Consider the following 27,659-nt stretch of genomic DNA (forward strand, 5'->3'; position numbering starts at 1 on the left):
AGATCACACGTTTTGCATAGACTATATAGCAGTAATCTCCCAAATCAGTGGCCAACCTGTAGCTGTTGCAATGGTTTGAAAGTGTGTACGTAGAACTGCTTGGCCCACACCAGCTTGCTGTCTTGCAAACACATCTACACAATATGGTTTTGTGAATGTGTGAAGTGTAGACCATGTTGCAGCTTTGCCGATGTCATCAATGGAAATATTTCCTAAGAAGGCCATAGTAGGCCCTAGTTTGCGAGTAGAGTGCACTCTAGGGGGAATTGTTAATGTTAGTTTTGCTTTTGCATAGCATGTCTGAATGCATTTGACTATTCACCTTGCAATACCGGTTTTGAGATGGGATTGCCTTTATGAGGTGGTGCAAAAGCCACAAAGAGTTGTTTTGTTTTACGGAAAGGTTTTGTCCTTTCTATGTAGTAGAGTAATGCTCTTTTAACGTCTGCCACAGAATCTGGTTGAGGGAAGAACACAGGCAACTCAACAGATTAGTTAATATGAAAGGCAGAAATCACTTTGTGTACAAATGTAGGTTTAGTCCGAAGAATCACTTTGTTTTGGTGTGCTTGTACAAATGGTTCCTGTATGGATAGTGCCTGAAGCTCACCTATTCTCCTCAGTGATGTAATAGCTATGAGGAAAGCGACTTTCCAAGTGAGAAATTGCAGCTCACATTTGTGCAATGGATCAAAGGGTGGACCCATCAGTCTGGTGAGGACAATATTGAGATTGCACATTGGGGCAGGAGGAAATCTTGGGGGAATGACTCTTCAATCCTTCCATAAATGCTTTAATAACAGGCACTCTGAAGAGAGACCAAGGCCTATTTTGAAGGCATACGGCTATTGTATCAAGATGGAAGCGTATGGATGGGTATGCTAAATGTGAACGCTGTAGATGCAGTAAATAGCAGATGATGTTTTGAATGGGAGCATCAAGCGGGTTGATCTGATTGTTATTACAATAAATTACAAACCGTTTCCACTTTGCTGCATAGCAAGGTCTGGTAGGACGTCTAGCCTCTTTGATAATGTTAATACAGTCTGGTGGAAGATTGAGGTAGCCAAACTATGGTTTCAGGTGCCAGATCGCAAGATTGAGATGACCGGGATCTGGATGTCTTATCTTTCCACGGCTCTGCGTGAGGAGATTGGGTGTAAGATGTAGCTTTTGGTGAGAGACTACTGCGAGCTCCAACAGGGTGGTGATCCACGGTTGAAGGGCCCATGTGGGAGCAACTAGGATTAGTGTCATGGACGCCTGCCTGAGCTTCCGAAACACTAGTGGATTGAGTGGGAGAGGCAGAAAAGCATAGGCAAATATCCCTGACCAATTCAAGTTCAAGTTCATGGATTTGTATAGCGCACTACTCACCCAGAGGGTCTCAAGGCGCTTGGGGAAGGGGGTTCAATTTTTGTCGAATAGCCAGGTTTTAAGTTCTTTTCTGAAGGAGAGGTGATTTTGAGTAAGGCGGAGGTGGGTGGGGAGTGAGTTCCAGGTCTTGGCCGCCAGGAAGGAGAAGGACCTGCCACCCATGGTGGATTTTTCGGATGCGCGGGACTGCGGCGAGGGCTTGATTGGACGATCTGAGTTGGCGGGTGGGTGTGTAGAAGGTCAGTCGAGTGTTGAGGCATTCGGGTCCTAGTTTGTAGAGGGCCTTGTGAGCGTGGGTAAGAAGACGGAATGTAATTCTCTTGTTGACGGGAAGCCAGTGGAGGTTTTTTAGGTGTCCGGTGATGTGATCTTGGCGAGGGATGTCCAGTATGAGTCTCGCTGATGCGTTTTGGATGCGTTGGAGTTTTTTCTGTAATTTTGCTGTGATTCCGGCGTATAGTGTGTTACCATAATCCAGTCGACTCGTGACCAGTGCGTGGGTGACAGTCTTTCTTGTTTCGAGGGGGATCCAGCGGAAGATCTTTTTGAGAATACGAAGTACGTTGAAGCAGGAGGATGAGACGGCGTTGACTTGTCTGGACATCGAGAGAGAGGAGTCTAGGATGAAGCCCAGGTTGCGTGCGTGGTCTGTGGGTGTGGGTGCTGTGCCCAGAGCGGGGGGCCACCAGGTGTCGTCCCAGGCAGAGGGGGAGGACCCTAGGATAAGCACCTCCGTTTTGTCTGAGTTGAGTTTTAGGCGGCTGTGTTTCATCCATTCGGCTACTTCTTTCATGCCTTCGTGAAGATTGGTTTTGGCGGTGTTAGGGTCTTTGGTGAGGGAAAGGATTAACTGGGTGTCGTCGGCGTAGGAGATGATGTTAAGGTTGTGTTGACGCGCGATGGAGGCAAGTGGACTCATGTAAACGTTGAAGAGGGTGGGACTAAGTGGACTCATGTAAACGTTGAAGAGGGTGGGACTGAGCGATGATCCTTGTGGTACTCCGCAGATGACTTCAGTGGCCTCTGAGTTGAATGGGGGAAGTCGGACTCTTTGAGTTCTCCCAGCGAGGAATGAGATGATCCAGTCCAAGGCTTTTCCTTGTATGCCGATGTTGCTGAGGCGTTGTATAAGGGTGCTGTGGCAGACTGTGTCGAAAGCGGCGGAAAGGTCGAGTAGAATGAGGGCCACTGTTTCTCCGTTATCCAGTAGTGTTCGGATGTTGTCTGTCGCTGCAATGAGGGCGGTTTCGGTGCTGTGTTTGGCTCGAAATCCGGACTGGGAGGGATCGAGGGAGTTGTTGGATTCAAGGAAGGCGGCGAGCTGGCTGTTGACGGCTTTCTCAATGACTTTGGCGGGGAAGGGGAGGAGGGATATGGGTCGGTAGTTTTTAAGTTCAGAGGGGTCAGCTGTGGGTTTCTTTAAGAGGGCGCTGAGTTCGGCGTGTTTCCAGCTTCCTGGGAAGGTGGCAGAGTTGAACGAGCAGTTGATGACATCACAGAGATGGGGTGCGATGATGGAGGCAGCTTTGTTCAAGATGTGGTGGGGGCAGGGGTCGGTTGGCGATCCAGAGTGGATTGAGTTCATTAGGCGGATGGTGTCTTCGGTGGTGATTGGTTTCCAGTCACTGAGGTTGGTAGTTGGCGGTGTAGGATCCGAGGGGGGTGGGGAGGGTTGTTCATGGGGAGTGTTCTTGAAGCTGTTGTGAATGTCGGCAATTTTGTTGTAGAAGAAGGAGGATAGCGCATCGCAGAGGTCTTGGGAGGGGGTGATGTCGTTAGATGCTGCAGCGGGGTTGGTGAATTCTTTGACGATGTTGAAAAGTTCCTTGCTGTTTTGGGCGTTGTTGTCGAGACGATCCTTGAATGCTGATTTCTTGGTGGATCGAATCAGTTGGTGGTGTTTGCGGGTGGCTGCCTTGAGGGTGGACATGTTGTCGGTGGTTGGGTTTTTGCTCCATGTTTTCTCTAGGGTGCGGCATAGCTTCTTGGATTTTTTAAGGTCATCATTGAACCAGGGAGCCTTTTTGCTGCCTGAATTGATCTGGTGCTTTTTCAGGGGTGCTAATTCGTCAGCGCTGTGGGTGATCCATTGCTTGAGTTTGGTGGCCGCTTGGTTTGGGTCCAATGAGAGGGTTTTGGTTGAGTGATGTGAGGAGTTGGTTGGAGGTGATTTTTTTCCAGTTTGTCCGAGGAATAGGTTGTGGGGGGTTGTGGGTCAAGGTTGTTTTGTAGTTGAAGTGAACACAGCTGTGGTCCGTCCAATGGAGAGCTGTGGTACGGACGAAGGAAATGTGCTTGCTGGAGGTGAAGATAGGGTCGAGCGTGTGTCCGGCTACATGGGTGGGGGTGTCAACAAGTTGTTTGAGTCGGAGATTGGCCAGGTTGTCTAGAAGGGAGTTGGTGTTGCTGTCGTGTTTGTTTTGAAGGTGGAAGTTGAGGTCTCCTAATAGAATGTAGTTCTCGGAGGCGAGGGCATGTGGGCTGACGAAGTCAGTGATATCGCTGAAATTAGTGCGGGTTCCCGGAGGCCTGTAGATGAGGGTGCCTCTAAGTGTGGTCCTAGGGTCGGTGTGGAACTGGAAGTGGAGATGTTCGGCGGTTGCAAGATTATCGTCGAAGCTGGTCGTGATCTGTTTGGTTGGTGCGGTCTTTTCGGATGATCTTGTAAGCGTCCGGTGTGGCTATAGCGATGTTGGGTGCTGATGATGTGTTCATCCTTGTTTCTGTAAGGAAGGCGATGTCCGGTGACGCAGTGTCGAGTAGGTCCCAGAGTTCAGTGGCGTGTCTGTGGACCGAGCGAGTGTTCAGCAGGATGCACTTCAGGTGGTTAGAGTCGGAGCTATGTTTGGAGGAAGTGGATTTGGTGAGGGACCTGACGCATGTGAACTTGCAGATGTGGCAGGCGAATGGGCCGTGGGTACGTCCTGGGGTGGCTTTGCAGCATTGTGGTGTGCGTTCTGGGTTGAGGGCGAGGAGAGTTGCGGTATCATATGTGAATCTAGTGGGCTGGGTACGGCGGGGACCAGGGGGTCTGGCGCTGGGCGCGGTCCAGGCGTAGACGGGCTTACCTTTGGCGCGACCGCTGCGCGTTGGGACAGCTGTCTAAAATGGAGAGTGGAGGGGGGCGGAGCGTGGGAGGGGCAGCTGGGAGGCGGGAGCGAGGTGGAGGGAGGGTCTGGGACGGGTCAACAAGCTAGACAAAATGGCAGTATCAACACCAAATACTGCGAGGGTGAAGGAATTATTTATGCAATGGAGCGCTGTGTGGGAATTATTCACAGGCAGCAGTGGGAAAGCGCTACGCGCTCTGCAGCAGGCAAGCACAGATAAGCATACAATTAAATAAACAAAATTCAGAGAAATGCCCAGCAGTGTCGAGCGCTTCAAAGCGCTACACAGAGTCAGTGGCAGAGAGCTGAAATACGCAAAATAGGCAGACAATTTCAATAAGCAGTAATCAGGCAGGCAGGCAGGCGCAATGAGCACGATACCGGGGGTGAGGAGCTGAGGGGAGCGACCGCTTCTGTTGAGTACAGGGCGGTCACCATAGTCATCCATAGTGGACTGCCTCTGGACAATGGGTGTGGATACCTGGATGCGAAGCTTGGACATTTTGGTGTGTGGCTAACAGGTCTATGTCTGGGAAGCTCCACATCTGAAAGAACGGGAGGAGAACTTGAGTGGGAGTTCGCACTCGTGGATCTATTATCTCTGTCTGCTGAGCAAATACCCAATTTGATTATCTCCTCCTAAGGTGTTTTGCAAGGAGATACATGTTGTGACGTATGGCCCCCCCCTTCAGCTGGTCTGTGCTAATTGAGACAGTTGGAGAGTGTGTCCCCCCAGTTTCTGTATGTAATACATTGCTGTCATGTTGTCTGTGCGTATCAGGAAAGTTTTGCGTACCAGGTGAATTTGAAAGGCTTTGAGCGCTAGAAATATAGCTAGAAGCTCTAGATGATTTATGTGAAGCTGTTTTTGCTGCAGGTTCCACATGCCCTGAATTGTGTGAGTTCAGAGATGAGCTCCCCAACCAGTGAGTGATGCGTCCGTTAACACTGTCTGTGGAACCAGGTGGATGAAGGGCAGCCCTTTGGAAAGGTTTCGTGGATTCCACCACTGCAGAGAGCGATGAGTGCGGCAGTCCACCAAAACTAGATCTGATAACTGACCCAGAGACTAATTTCACTGACGTGCTAAGCATTCCTGAAGGACACATTTGAAGTCTTGCATGAGTGACTATTAGGATGCAAGACGCCATCATTCCCAGTAACTGCATGAACACTGAGCGGGCATTAAGTGTTGAGGCTGGAACTGGGAAAGTATAATTTGAATGTTGCGGATTCTGGCCGGATTGGGATAGGCCAGAGCTTTTTGTGCATCTATTTATTTTTTTAATCAAACTTTATTGGGTTTTATGCAAGCTTCCAAATGAGGACTTCTGGATACAATTTACATTTAGTCAGGAGTTTCTTCCAGTAACTTTCTGTTACTCACTGAATCAATCTGGAGTATCGTATCAGTGGGCCAAGCCCCCATTCCCTCTGCCCCCTGCAAATGAATATAACAAAACACATCTTTGGCCCGTAAAGTCCTCTTCAATTGGTCACTATTCTACATCACCCACCCACAACAAGCCCCCCCCATCTGTTCCCTCCCCCCAGGAGTGTCACATACAATCAGACTCATACCCTTCTATATCCAGGGTACCCTAGTCTGCACTCCTCTATCCGCCATTATAATTCTACATCGCTGGACGGTCAGCTGCATCGGTTTATTTGTACTAATATTCGGCATATCTCTTGATTTAAGGTGTGGAGTTCAACCATCATCTTCAGGGGCTTCCTCTACTAGGTCTTCATCTATCTCACCATTTGGATTCTTTAGTAGTTACACTAATGCGGTCCATGCCCTGGCTATTTCCAATATCTTCTTTTTGCTATGTGGCTGTGCTAGGGCCCCCTCTCACTTTCCAATGCATGGTGAGGTCTCTCTTAGCTAAAACCAATCCCAGATCCAAAAACTTGCTTGTTACCTTATTCCTGGCTATGTGGGGGAACCAGTGCAATAAGCAATATTTCGGTGATACAACTATCTCTCTATCGGTCACATCAGCCAATGATGCGGTTATCCCTTCCCAGAAGTTTCCCAGCATCGGGCAATCCCAGAACATATGCATGAATTCTGCTCCTTCCATATTGCAACGTAGGCCAGCAGCTGTTTGTGTAGGAAAGTATTTGTTAATCTTACCCGGGGTAAGGTACACTCTGTGCAATACATAGAAATGTACTAATTGGAACCTAGCATTCCTAGTACTCTTCTACGCTCTTTCCACTAGTCCCCCCCCCCCCCCATGCTTTTTCTGCTACGGCCCCACCCAGATCTGCCTCCCATTTTTGACGCAGCTTAGTCAGAGGCAAGAGTGTTTAGTATGTTATGCGCCTATAGAGGCATATGACCGCTTTAAAGGTACCCGCTGCAGTCGCCATATATTGAAACCCCGCTGACGCATGTGGCTCTGCAAGACCCCCTGCCAATGCTACCGTATAGCCATTGTGAGGGCGGAATGTAATAAGAAATCCACGCCTGGCAGGTCGTATCTCTCCAGGAGGTCATTAAATTAAATCATTGTACTTTCTTCATATAAATCTCCCATTGTGGATAATCCCAGCTCCCCTCAGGCCTCCAATCTACGCCAGTCTCCTCCATGGGCCAGTGCCTCGCATACAGCCAGTGGGATTTCTGGGGCATAAGGGCATTTGATCCGTGCTCTTCCCAAACTCCTATTCCAGCATGTGCGCACTGTTTTTAATTCAGAGGTAATAGTGTGGTCCCGTATGGAGAGCCTCAGTATTACTTGTAATAGCAGTCTTAGGTTCAGGATGCCATCTCCCTGACTTTATATCCCCCTAAGTTGTCCTCCGACCCACTTGTGAGCCACTGTAATTGTGCCGCAAGATAATAGGCCTCGAACCTCCCTCCGATCTTGGGCTCATAAGGGTGTTAAGCGCTACTCTTCATCTACCAGTCACCCATAGGAACCCCAAGACCATTGTCTTAAGTTGGGTAAATAGTCAAGCCTGTACCCAACTGGTAATGTCCCAAAATAATACAAAAGCTTCTGCAGTGTCACCATTTTTAGGAGGGCAACCCGGCCGTCCACCGACAATGGGAGGGTCCACCAGAAGTCCAAGCTACTTTTTGTTCCCCTTAGAGTTCTCCCTATGTTGCTCTCTAATAGATTCCCTTGAGCATGGTATATTTGTGTGCCTAGATATGTCAAACAGCGGTCCTCTCACTTCACTCCTTTCTCTTGAGGGCCGACTCTATTCATCTTGGTAGGGAAGAGGCACGACTTCGCCCAGTTTACCCTGAGACCCGCCACTCTTCAGAGGGTATGCAGTAGCTCCTTAGCCCCACAAAGTGCTTCTCTCGTGTCTGCCAGGATCATCAATAAGTCATCTGCATATAGTACAATATGGTGCATCTGCCCAGACACCTTCAGTCCAGATAGTGCCGACCTGTTCTAGCACGAGCTGCCAGCGGCTCCATAGCCAGGGTAAACGAGAGGAGAGAGTGGGCATCCCGGTCTTGTCCCTGGACAACTTTACAGGCGTCCGATATCAGCCCTCCCGTCTTGAATCTGGCAGTGGATTCTTTGTAAAGGAGAGCCGTCCATCCCACAAACTCATCCCCCAGTCTGAATTTCCACATCACTTGGAATAGATAAGGCCATTCAAGACTATCAAATGCCTTTTCAATGTCTACATCGAATACAGTCGCCTCTTCCTTCAGATAGGAGTCCGCCTCCAACACATGTAGGAGATGCCGAACATTCAGTGCCGTATTTCTGGTGGTGATGAAGCTCGCCTGGTCTCTGTGTATCAATGTCATCATTTGAGGGAGGAGGCGGGTGGCCAGGATGCGGCTGAGGATCTTGTAATCTAAATTAAGTATGGAGAGCGGTCGGTATGCCTTTCTGTCCCATGCCAGCTTCCACGGTTTAAGTAGCGGGATGATGACCGCTTCTCTCGTCGATTCAGGAAGATGTCGCCCCTGCTTCGCTCAGTTGTATAGGTCTTCCAGCTTAGGAGCTAATAACTCAACGTGTGTTGAGTAGAATTCTACCGGCAGCCCATCTGTCACTGGTGTCTTATCCCTGGCCATGTTAATAGCCCATCTCACCTAGCCTATCTCTATGTCTCGACCTAGGCTGTCCGCTCCTTCCTCCTCCAGTCCCAGAAGCTCCACGTCTCGTATGAACTTGTCTAGGCCCTCGTCTGTCCGGCAGTCTGCTCCTGTACAGATCAGTACAGTAATCCAGAAACAGGTAATTTATGTCCTGCTGTCTGTAGCAGGTCTTCCCTCTTTGCCCCTTGAGCGCTAATATTACTGTACTCATCCTAGCCAGGTTGGCCAGCCAAGCCAGTAGGGCCCCAGATTTGTCCCTCTCAGTGTGGGCTTCAGTAATATATATTTTTTTATAATCAAAGCAACGTGGGTGTTCCACCTGCGCGGCCATTGCTTCCGTAGCTTCCAATAGCTCCCCCTGTTTGTCTCCTCTTTCAGACCTTTCCTTCTCAATCTCCCGGAGTCGTTGATCTATCACCTGTATGTCTTGCAAGAGCACCTTCAGTGTTCCCACCATCTCAGAGATAAAACGCCTCCGGATGACCGATTTAAAGGCGTCCTACTCTAGAAGTAAGCTTGTCGCATTTTCTAAGTAGTATTGTCCAATAGTGGTGCTCACTGCCACGTGGAAGACCTGGTCCTCCAGTGCTTCAGGTTGCAAGCACCAGGTAGGTATTTTGGGCCATGCGCGAGACCACATCAGCCCTAACAATACTGGGTTATGGTCTGAAATTGTTCTAGTAAGATATTCACTGGTTTGCACCCCCTCATGCACATCAGGGGAACATAGTATAGCATCTAAGCAGACATGGAACTTGTGCATTGCAGAGAAAAAGGAGTAATCCCTATCCCCAGGGTGTTGGGCCCTCCAGGAATCTACCAGTCCCCATCGCTGCTGCCACTGTTGGTGCATCTCTGATAGTTTATGTATAGGAGCGTCAGGGAGTGAAGGGTGCAAATGGTCTAGACCAATATCTGTAATACAATTAAAGTTACCCCCAATACTATTGATCCAGTCAGTTCTGAGGCCATAGTTCTAGGAAGCTGCAACAGGAAGGCTGGCTGCTCTGTGTTAGATGCATATAGGCTTTACAGTTCAATATCTCTGCCATCCAACCGGCCAGATAAAACAACAAACCTCCCCTCAGGGTCAACTATCTGCCGCATGCACTGAAAGGGCACCCCGCCCTTACCCAGATCAGGGCCCCCCTGGCTGGTAACTGATGCTGGGGTTGCAGATGAGATTTCTTCCAGGTACATGTTGAGTTCTCAATCAGGCAGCGTGAATACAGCTAGTTGGTAAATGCGGAAGCTGGAAGTGGTTTTATCAACACAAAAAGATGAATTACCTTTTTAAACTGGCTTGTGGCAACAGTTCAATTAACGGCCAATAACAAGTTTACTTACCCAGCTTGGGAAGTCGGACCACGTTGGAACCCGTAGGCAGAGGTCACGAATAATACGGATGATAATCACACAGGACTGCAGACCATTTGCTCTAGCCTTAAGTGCAATACAAAATCAGATCAATTAATATTAAGAATGGAAACCAAATAAGGACTCTTTGAAAAGCTAAAACACCATTACTCAACTGAAGCTCAAATACAACAAACAAATGAGAGAAAATTTAAGCACAAGCTGCCACAGCAGCAATGTATACCAGTGTTAGTATCCAAAGCAGGTAAAAAGTCAAAGTATACAAAATAAACAAGCATCTTTTTACTTGATCATTTGTCGACTTTGACTTGGATTTCATTGAAAGAAAAAAAATCCATCTATATTAGAAAAAAAGTGGTGAAAATAATAAAAATGTATAGAGACTGAAAGGTTGATAACAGGTGTTTGGTTTTCACACAGTGTCTTTGCCAGAGAACAAAGTCACCGTAACCAAACAGTTGCATCTTATCTTTCATTCCCTATACACTGTTGAAAGAAACAGTAAAAGAAATCAGAAGCACAACAAAAAGCTGTCCACACATATTCCATTCATAAAAGCAAAGTTACTCTGCAGCCTTATGGAACATTACAGATTCACAGCACATTTTATGAGGTAGACATCAAATGTGAGCCAGCCTATAAATTAACATGTATTCAACGACCAGGAAAAAGTCAAATTGGCACGAGCTGCTTACAGCAGATCTACAAAACTTAACTGTCAACATGTTTTTGGTCATTCAAATTTTAATTATTACCACCGATACACTTGAGTGTAAATTAAGCATTCATATTGCAAATTAACTTATCTCTCATAAGGCTACAAGAAGAAAGTAAAATGATGTTCCGAACCTGGAACCACTTAGCGTGGCGTAGAGCAGCCAGAGCGTCAAGGCATTTTTGCCTGTCCAAGACGTCCGGTGGGTCTTTCACCATACCCGAGGTTACATCTAAAATGGATTGAATTGGCAAAGTGCAGTGAGGAATGGGTGTTTGACCAGGTGAGCAAGACACTTCCTAAAACAGCTGCAATGTCACACATGCCATTTACTAGTTTATCATTTTGCGAACAGCAGACCAAAAAAAGACTTCCGTGCAACAAAGTCCCTCTGAATTACAACCAGAGCTCGATATGCAGCTCAAGAGCATTACAACAAATTTTTATCCAAATCATTTTAACAGTACAGCAGGTGCTGAAACTATTTCTCCAAGGAATGAAAGATGGCAAAAGTATCTAAAAGGAAGGATGGTTGGCCATAGTGCACAAGCACAGAGAACACAAGACAGAGGGCCAACAAAAATCCACTTGGGTGAGGTAGGATACAAATGTGCAAATAGGTGGCGGTGCATTTTTTTTAATGTTTACATGTACTACAAAAAGGAAAAGTTTTGGGGTGTCAGCCCAACAGAGTTCCTCATTGTAGTACAATCACTGTACAGTGGCAACTGAAGACTTAAGTCCTAATCCTGCCCACCCACTATAAACGCAGGCAAAGAAGGCACTATAACGTGATTTCTGTGAAGTCCTGCACTACCAATAAGTAACCACGCCAGAGCGGCTTTCCTCGAATTAGATTGAGTTTTTCCAAACAACTAACAGGACACTACAAAGGTGTTTAAAATGCATGTAAAGAGCAATCAAAGTACTGAAATGTGTATCCACACTGCATCCACCACATGGTATTGAAATGCCACGACACCTATTGCAATTCTTTGCAAAACTTTGTTCAATAAGATTTTTTTTTGAGAGAAAAGACAGTAAAATTTGAGCTGTGGATTTTTGCACCCTTTTGAATTTGTGGATTAACCCCTTAAAAGCTACCCGACTGAAACCAAATACATAACCTAAATACCTATACCCTAAAATAAAACGAAATTTTACACAACATATGCAGAATCGATTGCCCTACTTAACTGTTAAGTAAAATAATCAGTATATAAGGGGTTAATCACTAGTTGAAAGATACGCTGTATTCACACTTTGTAGATAAAAAGTTAACAGGTATATGGAGTTCCGCATCTACAATCAGACAATCGCTAGATTATCCAGTTAACTTTTATCAAGCTAGTGTGAAAACAGCTGAAATCTAGAAGAAAAAGAGACAGACAAAATTAAAGGGGGAAAAGGGACAGCAAATGCTAGGACTATGCAACCAAAACCCCTCCTAAACCAATATGGCAGGTGTGACAATGAGCTTTTGAAAACCCTGGTCAAAAATCCTTCCGATGTCTTGGCAGCAGTCCCTGACAGGATTCAAATCACTCTACCAGAAGGCTTTGAACAGGTGGTGAGACGCTATGGATAAAATAAAAAAAATAAACAACACACATTTGTCTTGCTGGGAGAAACGTCATTCCCTAGCAAGGGTTAAAGCACTTTGAACATAGCAAATTCCATGTTAATTGAGAAACGTCAGTGTCTGTCAAATGCACAATATTGCAGAGCAAAACTACTGTGCTAGCAATGATTTCAGAATTTCATTAGATCACAGTTTGTTTTTTAAAGCTCTCGGTTTTTGTTCTGAACTTGGAACCATTCATTCAATCGAGTATTACAGCCAAGTTCTACTAGATGCTATAAATATGTTATTTTTACTGCACCAAATTTTCAAGCAAAGCCTTCCTAAACAACCTAAAATTAAAAAGAAAAAAAACATGACTCCCCCAAAGGCAGGTGTAGACCGTAAATAATAAGACACAGAGCATTAGGAACTGCAGCAAGAGAAATACATACATATTTGTTAAACTGTGAGAAAAGTAACACTATTTTTCACCAAGAAGCTGAAGGTAGAGTTTGGTACAATAATTTGCAGTTAAGATGTTCAACAAAATGATTGGCTTCAGCAAGTATCTTTCCTGCACAACCATTTTATAGCTCCGTGTCTTTAGAGCGATGGCTATACACTCGTTCCTACTTTCCCTAAGGGGAGTTCTCAAATCAAGGACTCCAAATTATTTTAGGGTCAGAGAAAAACACACTTGTTTCCATTTGGTGGGTATGACGTTCAGTTTATATATTTAAATACATATATACACTAGAACATCTACAAGAATGTGTTTCTTGTGAAAGTCAGGCGACAATTTCATTCAGAACCAGTATAATTGCTATGGATTCTGAAGTTGTTTTTAAATGAGTCACACCACCTTTAAATTTTAGGGCAATTTAGCCACTCAAATACAGACCCCCAATAGCTTCTGTAAAGGGACCATACCCCCAAAACAATACATCTCTCTTGTCAAAGTGTAGGATGCAAGGAAACACTTCTGACTTTCAGGAAGAAATTAAACAATAAAAGCCAATTGATATACTAATGAAATGTTTCCATTTCACACATGGACGACATATTAAAATCATTTGATAGGCAACATTAGATTTACTACATGGTGCTATTCCAGACATGAGATTTATCGTTTTTATCCTAAACACATCACTTAGAAAAATATGTGGTAGTTAAAATGACCTACCTACTTTAGGCCAGTCAAATCAATGTACTAATTCCAGCCAAGAAAATAGTATGTATGGAAACAAAGTACCTTTGTCTGACCCATACACCAGACATACCGTAGACATTGATCATGCGGTCACTGATTTAAAGGTGTGCAACGTATTGCAGACTAGACCCTAGAGCAACCCTGCTGGCACTATAATCATTGCATTATGTAGATGCAAACAGACCGAAATGCTCCACGTCTATTTCAATAACTAGGCATGTATTTATCGTGTACTCCTCCGAGAGAATACTTAATTTATTAACAGAAAATTAGAAAGGGTCACTCTCGTTTTGTCAGTAGAGGACATATGAGTGGGAAGCAACCTTGGAGAACCAAATGTTTTCAAACGTAGTTCCATATAAAAGCCCCTACAATGTTTTATACTTTCCACAAGTTAAGTTACCTAGAAAACCAATTATTAACTTCAAAGTAGCAGTTTTATCTTTCCAGAGTGTAGCTGTATTTGTAAAATATACCTGCGGATATTTGTTATATATTTCCTCTTTGGTTTTCTAAATAACTGCACTTGGCGTGTTGGAAAAAATGATGCCCATTTAGATGAAAAGAAAAAAGAACATTCAAATGAAACAAACTGACTGATAGTGTGTACTTTGCATCAAATAAGGAAGCAGAGTAAAGAGATATTGTGCCAGCATGTTGACTTTCAGGACTCAATCTTAAAACTGGTATAACCAAACAAAAATGAACATTGCGCTAGTATTTTCCCAACCTCCATCCTTCATGTTCTCTTCCCTAATGACCGGAGATGTCAGCGTGATGATAACTTGCATTTTTGGTTCAACACAAGAGCTGAGAAGGATTGCTGCTTCTGGTACATCACATTTAATTTCATACTTCTCTGGGCTTATTACCTAGTAGAACGAAAACAGTTAAATTATAGAAAGCGTAGGAAACTTGTGGCAAATGAATGTCTAACAGTCAAAATATCAGTAAGGTAAGGATGTTCAAAACGTTTACTAGACAGATGAATTCTTCAGACAATATACATTTTAACTTACAATTGAGATTCTGCAATATTTCTTTACATTGAAAATGATTATTATCTCATACACACACCACCAGAATTATGATTGTACATTTTGGATACCAACACCAGAGATCAAAGGATAAATAAAATTACCTTTATCCTGAAAGTTACACTTCGTTCATGAGCTCCTTCACACTTAGGTGAAGGTAACCCTGGACCTTAGGTGTCGGACTGGAGACTCCAACTATAGTGGAGAAAGCTGGCTCTGTTGATACTATACCAAAATGAGGTATAGAGTGCACAGAGTCCAGTGGACCCCACAGGTAAGCAGAGGTAAAAGTAGATAGCACCTTACTCTCTATTTGTGGTAGCGTGGGCGAGCAGAAAGGCTTTATCAGAGGGTAGTGCATTTGATGTAGACACTCAATCAGCAAATAATGTCAAAAACTCAAAGACTGAACTCAGACCAATTTGATTTGTATAAAAATATTTTTCAGTTATTTTATTTCTAGAAACAAGCAAAGCCTGGCCCAGGTAAGTTCAATAAATTCTCACTATTTATTGTTTTAAAATGAATTGTGCTTTGTATGTATTTTATTTGCACTTTTATAGTCTTTTGACCGAAATAAAGTGATCATTGATTGATTGAAATAAATGCTTTGCAAAATTTTATGCAGGGTTTTACAATTGAATGCAGGTTTAAATACAGTTGATTGAAATACAGGTAAGTCAAAATGTCGAAATTACTTTTCGGGTTAACTTTTTAAAGTTACTTTTTCTACTCCGTGTGATATGCCTAGAAATCACACCTGGACATTTCCTAGAAAGAAGGTAAGTAAAATCAGTTTTGCACAGTGTAGTTTTTGAGCGCCATGAAACCGTTGGTGAACGTGCGCGGTATTTAACGTATTAACGTAACGTAACGTTTTAACGTAACGATGTTTCATATAAATCAATTCAACACTTAGAACATTTTTTAAGGACAAACAGTCAATGTATGTCTATGGAGAGAAGGACAATGATACTTAGCCAGTAAGCATCTGTTCTTGGCATGTAGAGCTGTAGATTCACAAGGTTTGCATACTCCTGCCATTGGTGTGTAGTTCCTAGGACCCCTCCCCCCAAACCTAACTGCTGACTCCACAGGATGAGTCAGCCGTTAGACCAGCTAGCTGTACGGTGCCACTATCACCCCTCTGTAAGCTACAGAGCAGTAGATAGTTTCTGGCAACCACTGAACAGGACAACCTAGATTCCTCAGGTATAGTGGAAACAATATGGTATCTTTCGTTCAGTCACTCGTGCATACTTTTCTCAGACATACATAGAATGACGATTGAAATGGTTTCAGTAATTATTTATTGGTCAAGCGTCAGTTGTGAGAAAGTGCCATCTTTCTTGATTTGGTATGCCCCCACATTTTTTCTGAACTGCTGATGTGCTTAGACTGAGTGTGCCCTGGGTCCCCGCCAATCAGGTACCCAGGGCCTGTGTTCCTTCCCTAAAAACTATGCTGAAACAAAATACCCAATTGGCATCTCTGGCCGCCTGTCAGCCCCTAGTAAATGGTACCTTGGTACCCAAGGCATGGTGACCAGAGAAGACCCCTGAGGGCTGCAGCACTGATTGTGCCACCCTCAGTGGCCCTGTACCCTGGCACCCACACACTGCCTTTGCAGGCTGAGTGCCTAAGTACAGCACTAAAATAAGAGTCGACATGGCTGGGTGCCCTATGCCAGAGGTGAGGGCACAGGTTCATGAGCCCTGTGCCCCTAAAATACCAAGGGCCATTCCTGGGCACTGTAAGTGCAGTGATGCCATTTAAGAGTATATGGTGCTAGGTGGTTGTTATTACGAACTCCACAGCACCATAATGGCTACACTGAAGACCGACAAGTTTGGGATCAAACTTCTCAGCATATTAAACCCACACTGATGCCAGTATGGGATTTAATGTAACATGCACGAGAGGGCATCTCAGAGATGCCCTCCAAAACCCGAACCTACAATTCACGTCTGGGCTGAGTGGCTGCAGAGGCTGCCACACAGCAGACATGTTGCTGGACCTGCAACAAAACACATCCTGGGCGAGGCGATATGTCTCCTCCCCCAGGATGGACAGGGGAAAGCTTCAAAGGCATACCGCCTCTGAGAGCTTCTCCAGACCATTTGCTGTACCCAGCAACCAGCCCCCCACCAGTCCTAACTCCACTCTGGCGGGAAGACTGGCAGGAAAAACTACGCCAGGAAGTGGGGTGTGCCAACCTGTGCCAACTCCACCCCTCAGGTGCAGGAGGCAAGGTGAAGCACGACCCCGGGCTCCGGCCATCTTGTAGATGGGGAGTCCTGCCCAATCCCAGCTAGGCTCCTAACCCCCTCCCACAGGAGAGGAGCAGGCTAGGGGGTGTCCTCACCCCAGGACAGGGACCCATTTGTCCCTGACCCTGCCCTACCTGTAACAAATCTAAATGTAGTATTTAGGGTCTCCCTGAACCTTCCTTCCTGAGATCCCGATATCAAAAGAAGAAAGAAGATCAAGAAGAAGAAGACACGCTGCGCAGCTGCTAACAACAGGACAAAAACAACTGACTTGGCCCCAGCCCTACCGGCCTGTTGAGCCTGGAACCTGCTCCTGCCTAATCCCTGCGACCTCCGCGGACAGCAACCTTGGGACACCCAAACGACCTGCCTGCCTTGACCCTCTCGAAGATTGGGACTCCCATCAGCAGAGGCTCTGCTGCAACAACCCACCTGGTGCTCACCAGGAAGGACCAGACCACTCTGCACCAGCCGAGCCCGGGCAGGGCCAACCCGAACCAAGACCACGAGGACGTCTCCCCGGCGACTGGGACTCGATGTCCACTGCCCAAAGACCCTCCTCGACGAACCAGCCGATGCCTGCAGACTCAGAACCAGGGGCCACCCCAACCGCGACCAGCCGAGGGTAAGCTTTTCCGACCCCCGAAGACACCCCTGCACCCGGCGCCCCGTGGCCCCCTGTGCCTCCCTTTGGGGTACCTACCTGTGCTCCAAGATCTTAACTTACCTCTCGAAGTGCTGGTCGCCCCTGGAGAGTCACCGTCCCGAGCCTGCAGCCTTTGTTCCTTTTTCAAGATCCTCATTGGATAATATTGAGCGCCCGACGGCTCAAAAGCACCCTGCACCCAGCCGCCCGAGTGCCGCTGGCTGTGACCTCTTTTCCCTATCCTACTTCATCCCTTGCCCAGAGCAAGTGACCAGGAGCCCAGCTCCCAGAGCCGCGTGGCCTGCTAGCCAGCAGCCACCAACCGAAGGCCCCCTTTCCCTCATTGGATAACATTGGGCCTACCCACCACTGCACCGGGCTGCCCCTGTGCCTCTGGGACTGAACTGTCCTCACCTGACCCTGGGGGACCCCAGAGTCTACGCCCAGAACCCTAACTCCACCAATAAAGTACTCACCTGGAAACCGGTAATTCACTTACCTGCCATTGGATAACATTGACCCATTTTGACTCGAAAAGTGTGAAGTTTTGAAAACTTTCAAATCCGAATTTGAAAATACTCACCTGTGATCAGGGGATAAGCCAGTACTGAACCTTACAGCCCAGTACTGAACCGCAAAAGTAATCCCTAGCGGGTTTACTAGTAACCTGTATTTTCTCCATAGGAACCCATTGTCTGTTTTTCTATGAAATTTCTTCTGTCTCCCTTTGAAAACTGCAAATATTCTTTAAAAATCGTACGATATACTGAAACGCAATTACCTACCTGTTTTGAGTTAAGCCCACAGTGCTGGCCCTAGGAGACTAGTGCTGGGTTACAAAAGTAACGCGATCGTACTTTACCTGTAACCTGAATTTCCTCTCATTGGATAACATTGTCATAATCATCTTGAAAAGTTTCTAAGTGTGAACTTTTAAAACCGCTTTATATTCAGGAAAATTCATCACAGTAACTAAAACGTTTTTGCTAATCTGGTTTCAGCTTAGACCCAAGGACTGAATCTAAGATCTAGTCCTGGAGCTACCAACGTAATCCATAACGTAATCAACTGTACTTTCCTATGAAAAACCCATTGAGCTCAATGCTAGAGTGTGTTTCAGAACTGTATTGCTTATTAGCTATCCTGTAATTATTTTGTGTACAAACTTATTGCTCCTCTGCAAAGTATTTACATGAGAGTACTCGTACCTCGAAAAGTATATTTTATAACTATTGGTTCTAAAAATAAAACAACTATATCTGAGGATATAATTTTTATTTATTTTATTTTATTTATTTTAAAGGTTTTATATAGCGCTGGCTAGACCCGGAGGTATCAGAGCGCTTTAAATGAGCATCAGATCATAGTTACAGGTTACATTGTTACAAAGGTTCCACAGTTATTAGAGTATGGCAACACAGTTACTAGTAAGGTTGAGATTAAACAATAAGCACATATACGTAAGGGGAAAAGCAGGCAAGGGGAAAGATTCAAGGGATGGGGTAGAAGCTGGGAAGTAGACAGGTAATGAAGGCGGGAAAGGGGAAGGGGAGGGTGAAGGATACTGCATGGAAAGAGGAGGGGAAGGGCGAACGGGGACACAAACCGGTAGACGAGTCAAAGCAACGTCAAAAGTCCAGTAAGCTGTGATCCCAGGGGAAGCGGTATAGCTTCCCTAGCTCTGTTGCGGGATGCTCCCTTTACGCAGTGGACTCTCTCAGAGGGGTCTCTGAGACTCCAAGGCCTACATACTGGATCCCTCCCCAAAAATGAGAGAGGGAGTGCTTTGGCAAGGGGTGCCATACCATAGCTCAGCTTTGAGTGGCTCCCTAGGCACAGTGGACTCTCTCAGCGGGTTCGCTGAGACTCCAGAGTATAAATATTGGATCTTTCCCCCAACAAGGGGAGAAGGAGTACTTAGTCTAAGGTCACAGAGTACAGGGGGCTAGGCATACTAGCAGGCAAGGTGAGAGATTCAGGGGAGAGGTGATAGGAGCTAGGGAAGTAGACAAAGAGAGAAAGAGTGCTAAATGGGAACATATTTAATTAATGAGTTATTATATAGCGCTGGCTAGACCTGAGGAATCAGAGCGCTTTACATGAGGAACAATAATGTTGCAAGTTACATAAGTATCAAGAAAAGCATTTAAAGAACATAGGGGACAAGGTGAATGGAGCAAGGAGGGGTAAGGGTATGGGGTAGGAGAAAGATAGAACATAGAGACGAGGGGAAAATCTGCCCAAGGTCCGGCTGGGTAGTTGACGACGGGGAGTCCACAACCCATCTCCTCTTTAGCTATATGGTAGCTCCACCGGGCATCAGCCAAATCGCTTGGTCTCCACAGTCTAGGGTAAGTTCCGTAGGTTCCAAGTCCTGATGTGTAAGCAGGTTAGGGGATAGGTTCAAGGTCTGGTCAATGTCCAATTGTTGTCCCAGGGACGTAAAACAACGTGGAGGAAACCACTATGGAAGCCATCTTGGGGTCAGGCAGGGGACTGTATTCTACACTGGTGGCCATCCTACGGTCAGGCATCTGGCTGTTTGAGTCAATATACAGGACAGCGGCCGCCGGACAGTAACAAATCCAGCGTGGACACACCATCACACGCGCAGAAATGCACAAGCACACACAAATGTGAGCGCACACTCTCATATGCGCACTGACGCACGCACACAAGCATATATACAGAAACATCCAAAAACACAAGCACACATAAAATCCCATGCTTTAGTACAAAAACATCCAAGAACATGCACACGCAAACACCATCACATGCACAGACATGCACAAGCACACACAAATGCACTCACACACACACAAGCACACAAACCGAGATTACCAAAACACAAGCACACATACAATCACAAGCTCTGGAACAAAAATACCCAAGGCCGTACAAACAAGTACATGCATACACACACACCATCACATGCAGACATGCACAAGCACACAAATGTGCGCACACACTCTCATACGCGAACAGAGGGCGCACACAAGCACACATACAGAAACATCCACACGCACAAGCAAACATACAATTCCATGCTCTAGTACAAAAACACTCAAGTACATGCACACATCATCACACGCATAGACATAGGCACACATACAGAAACATCTGCGCGCACAAACACAAGCACACATAGAATCACATGCTCTAGTACAAAAACACCCAAGTACATGTCCACACCATCACACGCACAAGCACAAAAAAATGTGAACAGTTTCATACACGCACAGGCGCGCACACACGCGTCCGCGCACACCCCCTCATACACACACAGACGCACACACAAAAGCATTCACATGACACATTACTCCGGGAATGCTGTGGCAGTTTAGTTCTTGAATGTGTGAAACCTTTTGCTGACTGTGTACTTTTTTTTAATTTTTATTTCTTTTATTTTGTGTTTTTGGACTGAGTGTGTACAACACATGCTTTACACTGTCTTCTGGTACTGCCTTACAGCTCGACCAAGCTACCACTTTGGAGAGTAAGGTCAGTTCTGACTTTAACCTCTTGTTATACCTTTGGGGTTTGTGGACTCTATACACACTGTACTGCCTGATTGTCCAGTATATATAGAGCCGCTTTCTCACATCAGTCTAGTATGAAACATGTTGGCTTTGACAATCAAAAGACAAGAGCAGACAAAGGTAATCGTTAGTACCAATATCGTAAAAGTAGATACATTTCTATCATAGTGCTAATAAAATGAAAAAAGCAGGGGTGTGGAATTTAATAAAATATCCACTTGACTATGGGGCAGGTTGCTTTAAAAATCTACTTGTCCTGTAACAAAATCCACTTATCCCTTTTGTCCCATGTAATGCGGCGACAAATTATGGCAGAAATCTCATTGTATAAGAGCTCTGAAATTGCCTCTCTGATTATGCCAGGGCTCCTTCCTTACTAGGGGTTGAATACTAGCATTTCCCTTAAGGTGCCACGTTCCCGCAGATCTACATACTGGGTCTGAATGAAATTGTAAGCAATAGTTGCAGGGTGGAATGCCCTTTCAAGTCTGCGCAAACCTACTAACTTGCATGTTTTAAGGGTTTTTACCAACTCTTCTCTTACCTTTTCCTATACGGACAAAGGTTGGAAATGTACTCCAAACAATGGCAGACAAAACTTCTTCCAGGGTTGGGAACAAAGCCCAAGGAGGAAAAGTGAACTTGCAAACACTTGCATGAGCAAATCTACACCTGCATATTTGCTCATGCTAAAATATTTTCTAGGAGTACTATTTCCTGGCCTACTTCTGTAAAGTCTTGTGAATTCACGAAAACCGTATATCAGCACTTAATGCAAGGACATGGGTGCACTTTCAAGACTTTATTTAATAATTGGGCCCCTAATTTGGTCCGGCGTTAACCATGACGTTTTGTGTTTATTAAAATTCTCTCTCTCTCACTATCGGCTAGCTTCACGGTGAGTGACAGCCTTTAGTTATTTCACACGGTGCATATCGACACAGTCGTTTTGTTCACTACCAAGAACTACTGTGGCAATGTGTGCTTTTTGAGAACAAAAACAATTTTTGCTTTTGCCAATGTTGGTTATAATGGTGAGGTCCGGCAGCTCCCACACCAACAAGATTTTACCAATACCATGCCAGAACAAGTCGCACATTCACAAAACCAAAAGACTACCCAACAATTACTGCCTTTACCAATGCTTGTTTATTTTTATGTTTACCATAATCGTATTAAAAACTGGTTACACTGATTTTTCATTGTGAATATTTTTGGGGAAATACTAGCATACAGCAACACATTTTAGTAAATGATGCTGCAAAGAAATGGCACCTAACATTTTAAAGTAGTTTAGCTAAATGTTAAGGATTTTTTTTGGGAACATTTTATTTTGAAAGCTAAGAATCCTCAATCTTGCTTTCAAGCTTCTGCAAATATTTTCATCTTATCAGAGCACATTCTGGGAGTATTATACATAGCCTCATATTGTTAAACATTGAAAACGTGTGTATACGTTCTTATACTGGAACCACTGTCAGTAGTGCATTCTGAACTTACAACATTTGCTTCGAGCACTCACCCTAACAATAAAGGCTTTGCATTAATGAACCATAAATACCAGTTTGATCAGCATTAACACATGGACACAAATATTACTTTAACTGTAGGCAATATGTCAATGTGAGTCATAATGTGGTACTGTAAACTGGCAGCCAAAGGGTTTGTGCTGCTGGGGGTTGGGTCTACTTGTCCCAAGGACAAAATATACATGAAAACTTGATGCCCTTGAACCCACACAATAGGCCCCGGGCGTTGAATTATAGGAATTTCACATCCCTGATAAAAGCATATTACATAAAACAATAACATTGGCATACTCCTACTATGCGTATACTACCCAACCGTGTCTAGCCTAGAGGTGTAGGTGAAGCATGTCTGTGTAAGAGATCAGATATGTCCTAATGGAGCCAAGAATTCCCCGAGGAAGTGCTAACCCCTCACCTGATTGCAAGGATGGCACCTCGCAAGCGAAGTCAGGTCTCTGCCTGTCTAAGGATCAGCCTGCAGTCTCTCGGTCCAGTGTGGAAGGAATTCTCCTCTGCCTCGTAAGGGGGAGTGAGAGTCTTATGCTAAAGTAGTCACTCCGGGGTTTTTCTAGAATCGATATGTTTTGAAAACATGCGCTAATCCACTTCCAATCATTTTCTAAACAAACATGGTCATATATAGCTGGCTGTTGGCAATGAATGAAAAAAGTGGTGACCCTTGTACAGAATAAATCTACTGTGCCTGGGGACATGTTTGTGTACGTCAAGTACAGGGATTAAGATATGGTACATGGTACCAAGAGCCTGATGTCGGAGAGACAGAAGTAAGCTACCAGTTAAAAGGTCACCTGTGTAATACTTATGTTGAGTGGATGGGACGCAATGTATGTAATCGGTATGTACATGATAGAACTAATCTAAAGGACATGACACCATCTAGTGTTGGGTCCGGATGTTTCCAAGTAGTTTTTCTTTGAAGAAGTCTTTACAGTCACGAGGTATGTGCCTCCTCCTTTCGGTGATAGTGCGCATGGGCATCGACTCCATTGTTAGATTGTTTTCCCCGCAGATGGTGAGAATGGAGTTAGTAAAGGTAGAATAGAGAAGTCTACGCGTTTAAATGTAAATGTAAAGTAAGAAACAGCAACGACCATAGGTACCCGGGTAGGCGGGTGGGTGCATGGGAATCTGGGATTCTGCAGCTCTACTTGCCAAGAACAGATGCTTAATGGGTAAGTAACATTATCCAGTCGAGGCATGTGAGCTGTAGATCACATTCTTTGCAGCCATAGACTATACAACAGTAAACTCCCAAAACGGTGACTAACCTGTAGCTATTACAGTTGTTTGAAAAAGCGTTTTAAGTACTGCTTGGCCTACATTAGCTTGCTGCCTCGCTAAAAGCGAGGCAGCAAGCTAAAACATCTACACAATAGTGTTTGGTTAATGTGTGCGGAGTAGGCAATGTTGCTGCTTTACAGAAGTCAGCTAGGGGAATATTCCCTAAGAATGCCATAGCAGCACCTATTTTGCGGGTGGCATGAGCTCTTGGGTGTATTGTCAAGGTTCTTTTCACTTTCACAGAACATGTTTGGATACATTTCACAATCCATCTTGCAATGCCTGATTTTGAAATGGGATTGCCTTTGTGTGGTGGCAAGAAAAGCAACAAAGCTGTTTTGTCTTACGAAAACCTTTTCTTCTTTCCACATATTATAGTAGAGCTCTAACATCTAGTGCGTGTAGAACTCGTTCTGCTACAGAATCAGGTTGAGGAAAGGACACTGGTAACTCAACTGATAAATTGATGTGAAAAGCAAAAACCACTCTCGGAAGAAATTTGGGATTGGTTTGAAGAAACACTTTGTCTTTGTGAAGTTAAAAGAAAGGCTCTTGTATAATTAATGCCTGGAGTTACCAACTCTCTTTAAGGAAGTGATTGCAATAAGAAAAGCAACCTTCCATGACAGAAACTGTAGCTGACACTTGTGCATTGGTTCAAAAGGTGGACCCATTAGCCTTGTAAGGACTATTTTCAAGTTCCATACTGGTGCAGGTGGAGCTCTTGGTGGTATTACACTTTTTAGTCCTTCTATAAAGGCTTTAACTCCATGCGTGGGGCGCATTTTCCCCGCTGTGCGCTGACTTTTTTAAAAACCCGTGGATCATGACGAGCTCAGCTCGTCATGAGCGTACGAGAGGCGTACCTCATGATAAGCTGAGCTCGTCCTGAGCGTCGAAGGGGTTAATCACTGCTACCCTGTGGGAAAGTGGCTCTATATATACAGGACCAGAATAAGGTACAGTGTGTATAGAGTTCACAAACCCCAGAGGTATAACAGAGGTTAAAGCCAGGTGTGTCCTTACTCTTTAAAGTGCCTTTGAAGCCCCCCCCCCCCCCCCCCCGCCCATCCTGGGGGAGGAGACCTAGCACCTTGCCCAGGATATGCATTGTTGCAGGCCCAGGAGAGCGGGGGGCTCTCCACCCAGGGGTCCAACAACTTGTCTGCTGTGTGGCAGCCTCTGCAGCGACTAAGGCCAGATGTGGATTGTAGGTTAGGTTTTCAGGGGGCATCTCTAAGATGCCCACTGGTGCATTTTACATTAAATCCCACACTGGTATCAGTGCGGGTTTAATATGCTGAGAAGTTTGGTACCAAACTTGTCAGTCTTCAGTATAGCCATTATGGTGCTGTGGAGTTCGTAATGACAACTTCCCAGCAGCATATACTCTTAATGGCATCACTGCACTTAGATAAGTGTTGTCTGCCCAGCACCATGCACCTCTGGGCAATAGCTCGCTTAATCTTCCCAAAGGCCCCCAGCGCCGAGATACCCCTTCGGGGGTGATTCGTGCGCTATACAAGTACTGGATTTACATTTACATTTTATATTTATCATAATAAAGTGGTTCTCAAGACAAATCCAAAGTTTCTGCCGAAAGTCATTTCACCGTTCCATCTCAACCAATCCGGTATTTTTCCCACAACATTAGTATCCTCACGCTCAATGTCAGGGGCCTACATACACCGAGGAAGCACTACACCACATACTCATATATTGAACGCCAAAACGCCAGGATCGCGTTCCTCCAGGAATCACACCTCACTAGCACTGAAGCAGGCAAACTGCAAGCTAAATGGCGTGGCACAGTCTGTGCTACGACCTATTCGGCATATGCACGCGGCGCCCTGATCTGGGTTAGGCCAGGGACTCCTTTCCAGGAACTCAGACGGGTAGTGGACAAAGAAGGCAGATACGCCTTACTAGAGGGGCTCCTAGATGGCTAAGCGGTCCTCTTAGGTAGCATTTACGCTCCCAACCTGGAACAGGACACATTTTGGGACCATCTTACGGGGATCCTAGCTCAATTTACCGCTGTCCCCTTGATCTTGGGCGGGGATTACAATTGTACACTGGACATTGCCCTAGACCGCTCACACCCCCCACCCTTGCGCTCCCCTGCCCCCAAGCAAACTGAGAAATGTCGGGCTTGGACCACACACTGGGCCCTCACAGATGCATGGCGACTCCATCACCCGCATTCCCGAATTTATTAATTTCACTCCATCCCACATAACCTAGACAGATTCCTCTGCTCCGCGCCGATTCTCCCCAAGGTTTTGTCCAGACTATATGGGCAGGATCGTATCGGACCATGATGCTCATATACTATGACTAAGGTGGAGACCCCCACACCCCTCTATCACTACCTGGCGTCTACCCCAAGACTGCCTAACAGATCAGGTATTTAAGCATGACCAAGCGCAAAGCATACAAGACTTCTTCACCCACAATGCAGGCACGGCTTCATCGGTGTTAGTGGAATGGGACGCGTTCAAAGTAGCGGCCCGTGGAGTGTGTATTAAGCAAATAACAGGGGTTCAACGGACATTAGAGCAGGCATTCGCAAAAGCGGAGCAGCACCTCGCCACAACCACTAAACAAGAAGACCTATCCGAGGAACGGGTGACACTTTCGGCCAAGGCCAAAACAGATTACCAAGCGGCCTGCAGTGACCTTCGTAGGTATAATTTCAGGGCTTATGCCACCCGGATGCATAAAGAAAGGGATAAAACGGGCACGATGCTCGCATGTCTGGCACGGCAGGACACAGACATTAAACCGGTCACTGAAATTATTAACCTTGGAGGCACCCTGGTGCGCTCCCAGGACGAGATCCTTTTGGCTTTCCAACAATATTATGAGAAGGTATACAGCACTCCGACCCCACCCTCACAGTCTCTAATAGACCATTTCCTCGATCCTCTAACGCTGCCTACAATCACGAAATCAGATAAGCTAGCATTAGACACAGCGATAGTGTCCACTGATATTACCCAAGCACTGCATGCCCTGGCCCGTAACAAGGCACCTGGATTGGACAGACTCCTGCTGAAATATTACACGACCTTTTCCTCCCTATTGGTCCTGGCCCTCGAACAAGAGGTATTACCCAAATCCCTTAGGGAATCTATAATTGTAACCTTCTTGAAGCTGCATCGACACCCACAACTCATGGAATCGTATCGTCCCATCACACACCTCTCCACCGACTGTAAAATTCTTGGGAAAATATTGGCCGACAGATATATACAAATAATACGCCCCCTGGTTCACCCGGACCAATGCGGGTTCGTACCCGGCAGAAACACATCCCAGAACATACGTCGCATCTTCCACGTGCAGGATCAGGTGAAAGACACAAACCCCCGCGCAGCCTGTCTCATCCTGGACCTTGAGAAGGCTTTCGACACCCTCACCTGGCAGTATCTATTCTCCGTCTTACACCGTATAAACATCGGCCCCGTCCTTCTGGCATACATGCGACTTCTATACACAGGACTCACCACACGGGTCCGATTAGGGAGACGCATTTCCACGGAATTCGAGGTACGAAAGGGCACGAGGCAAGGCTGCCCCCTCTCGCCCCTCCTTTTCACCCTTGCGGTCGAACCACTAGCTATAAGACTACGATAGGAGGGCATACACTGGGGCATCCCTATCGCGGACGCCACTCATAGCGTCTCCATGTAAGCCGACGATCTCTTCATATATATACGGGACATTACAGATGACCTGACACCTATATGGGCGACGCTCACCGAATTCGCGGACGCCTCCGGCCTCAAAGTAAACTGGGACAAATCCACGGTATACCCCTTCCATCCGAATTTACCTCCTCGCGACATTTGGATGGGAACTCAGAGGGTGTCCTGGAGTACGGAAGCTCCCCGGTATCT

General features: G+C 45.7%; 1 protein-coding gene across 7 annotated transcripts in view; it reads right to left on the minus strand.

The window, feature by feature from the left end:
• ZFR (zinc finger RNA binding protein) overlaps positions 1 to 27,659 on the minus strand; it is a 705,458-nt gene that overhangs the window by 127,737 nt on the left and 550,062 nt on the right. For 6 of the 7 annotated variants that reach the window (XM_078674904.1, XM_078674908.1, XM_078674906.1 and 3 more), the window contains 3 exons: positions 14,165 to 14,306; positions 10,795 to 10,892; positions 9,916 to 10,011 (listed from right to left, as the gene is read on the minus strand). In XM_078674904.1, coding sequence (XP_078531030.1) covers positions 9,916 to 10,011; positions 10,795 to 10,892; positions 14,165 to 14,306 — 336 coding nt within the window. Of the gene's footprint in view, positions 1 to 9,915; positions 10,012 to 10,794; positions 10,893 to 14,164; positions 14,307 to 27,659 lie in introns of those variants that run through there. The other variant, XM_078674910.1, reaches the window with a different exon arrangement.

The sequence above is a fragment of the Lissotriton helveticus genome, chromosome 2_1 (assembly GCF_964261635.1).
Source record: "Lissotriton helveticus chromosome 2_1, aLisHel1.1, whole genome shotgun sequence".
NCBI lineage: Eukaryota > Metazoa > Chordata > Amphibia > Caudata > Salamandridae > Lissotriton > Lissotriton helveticus.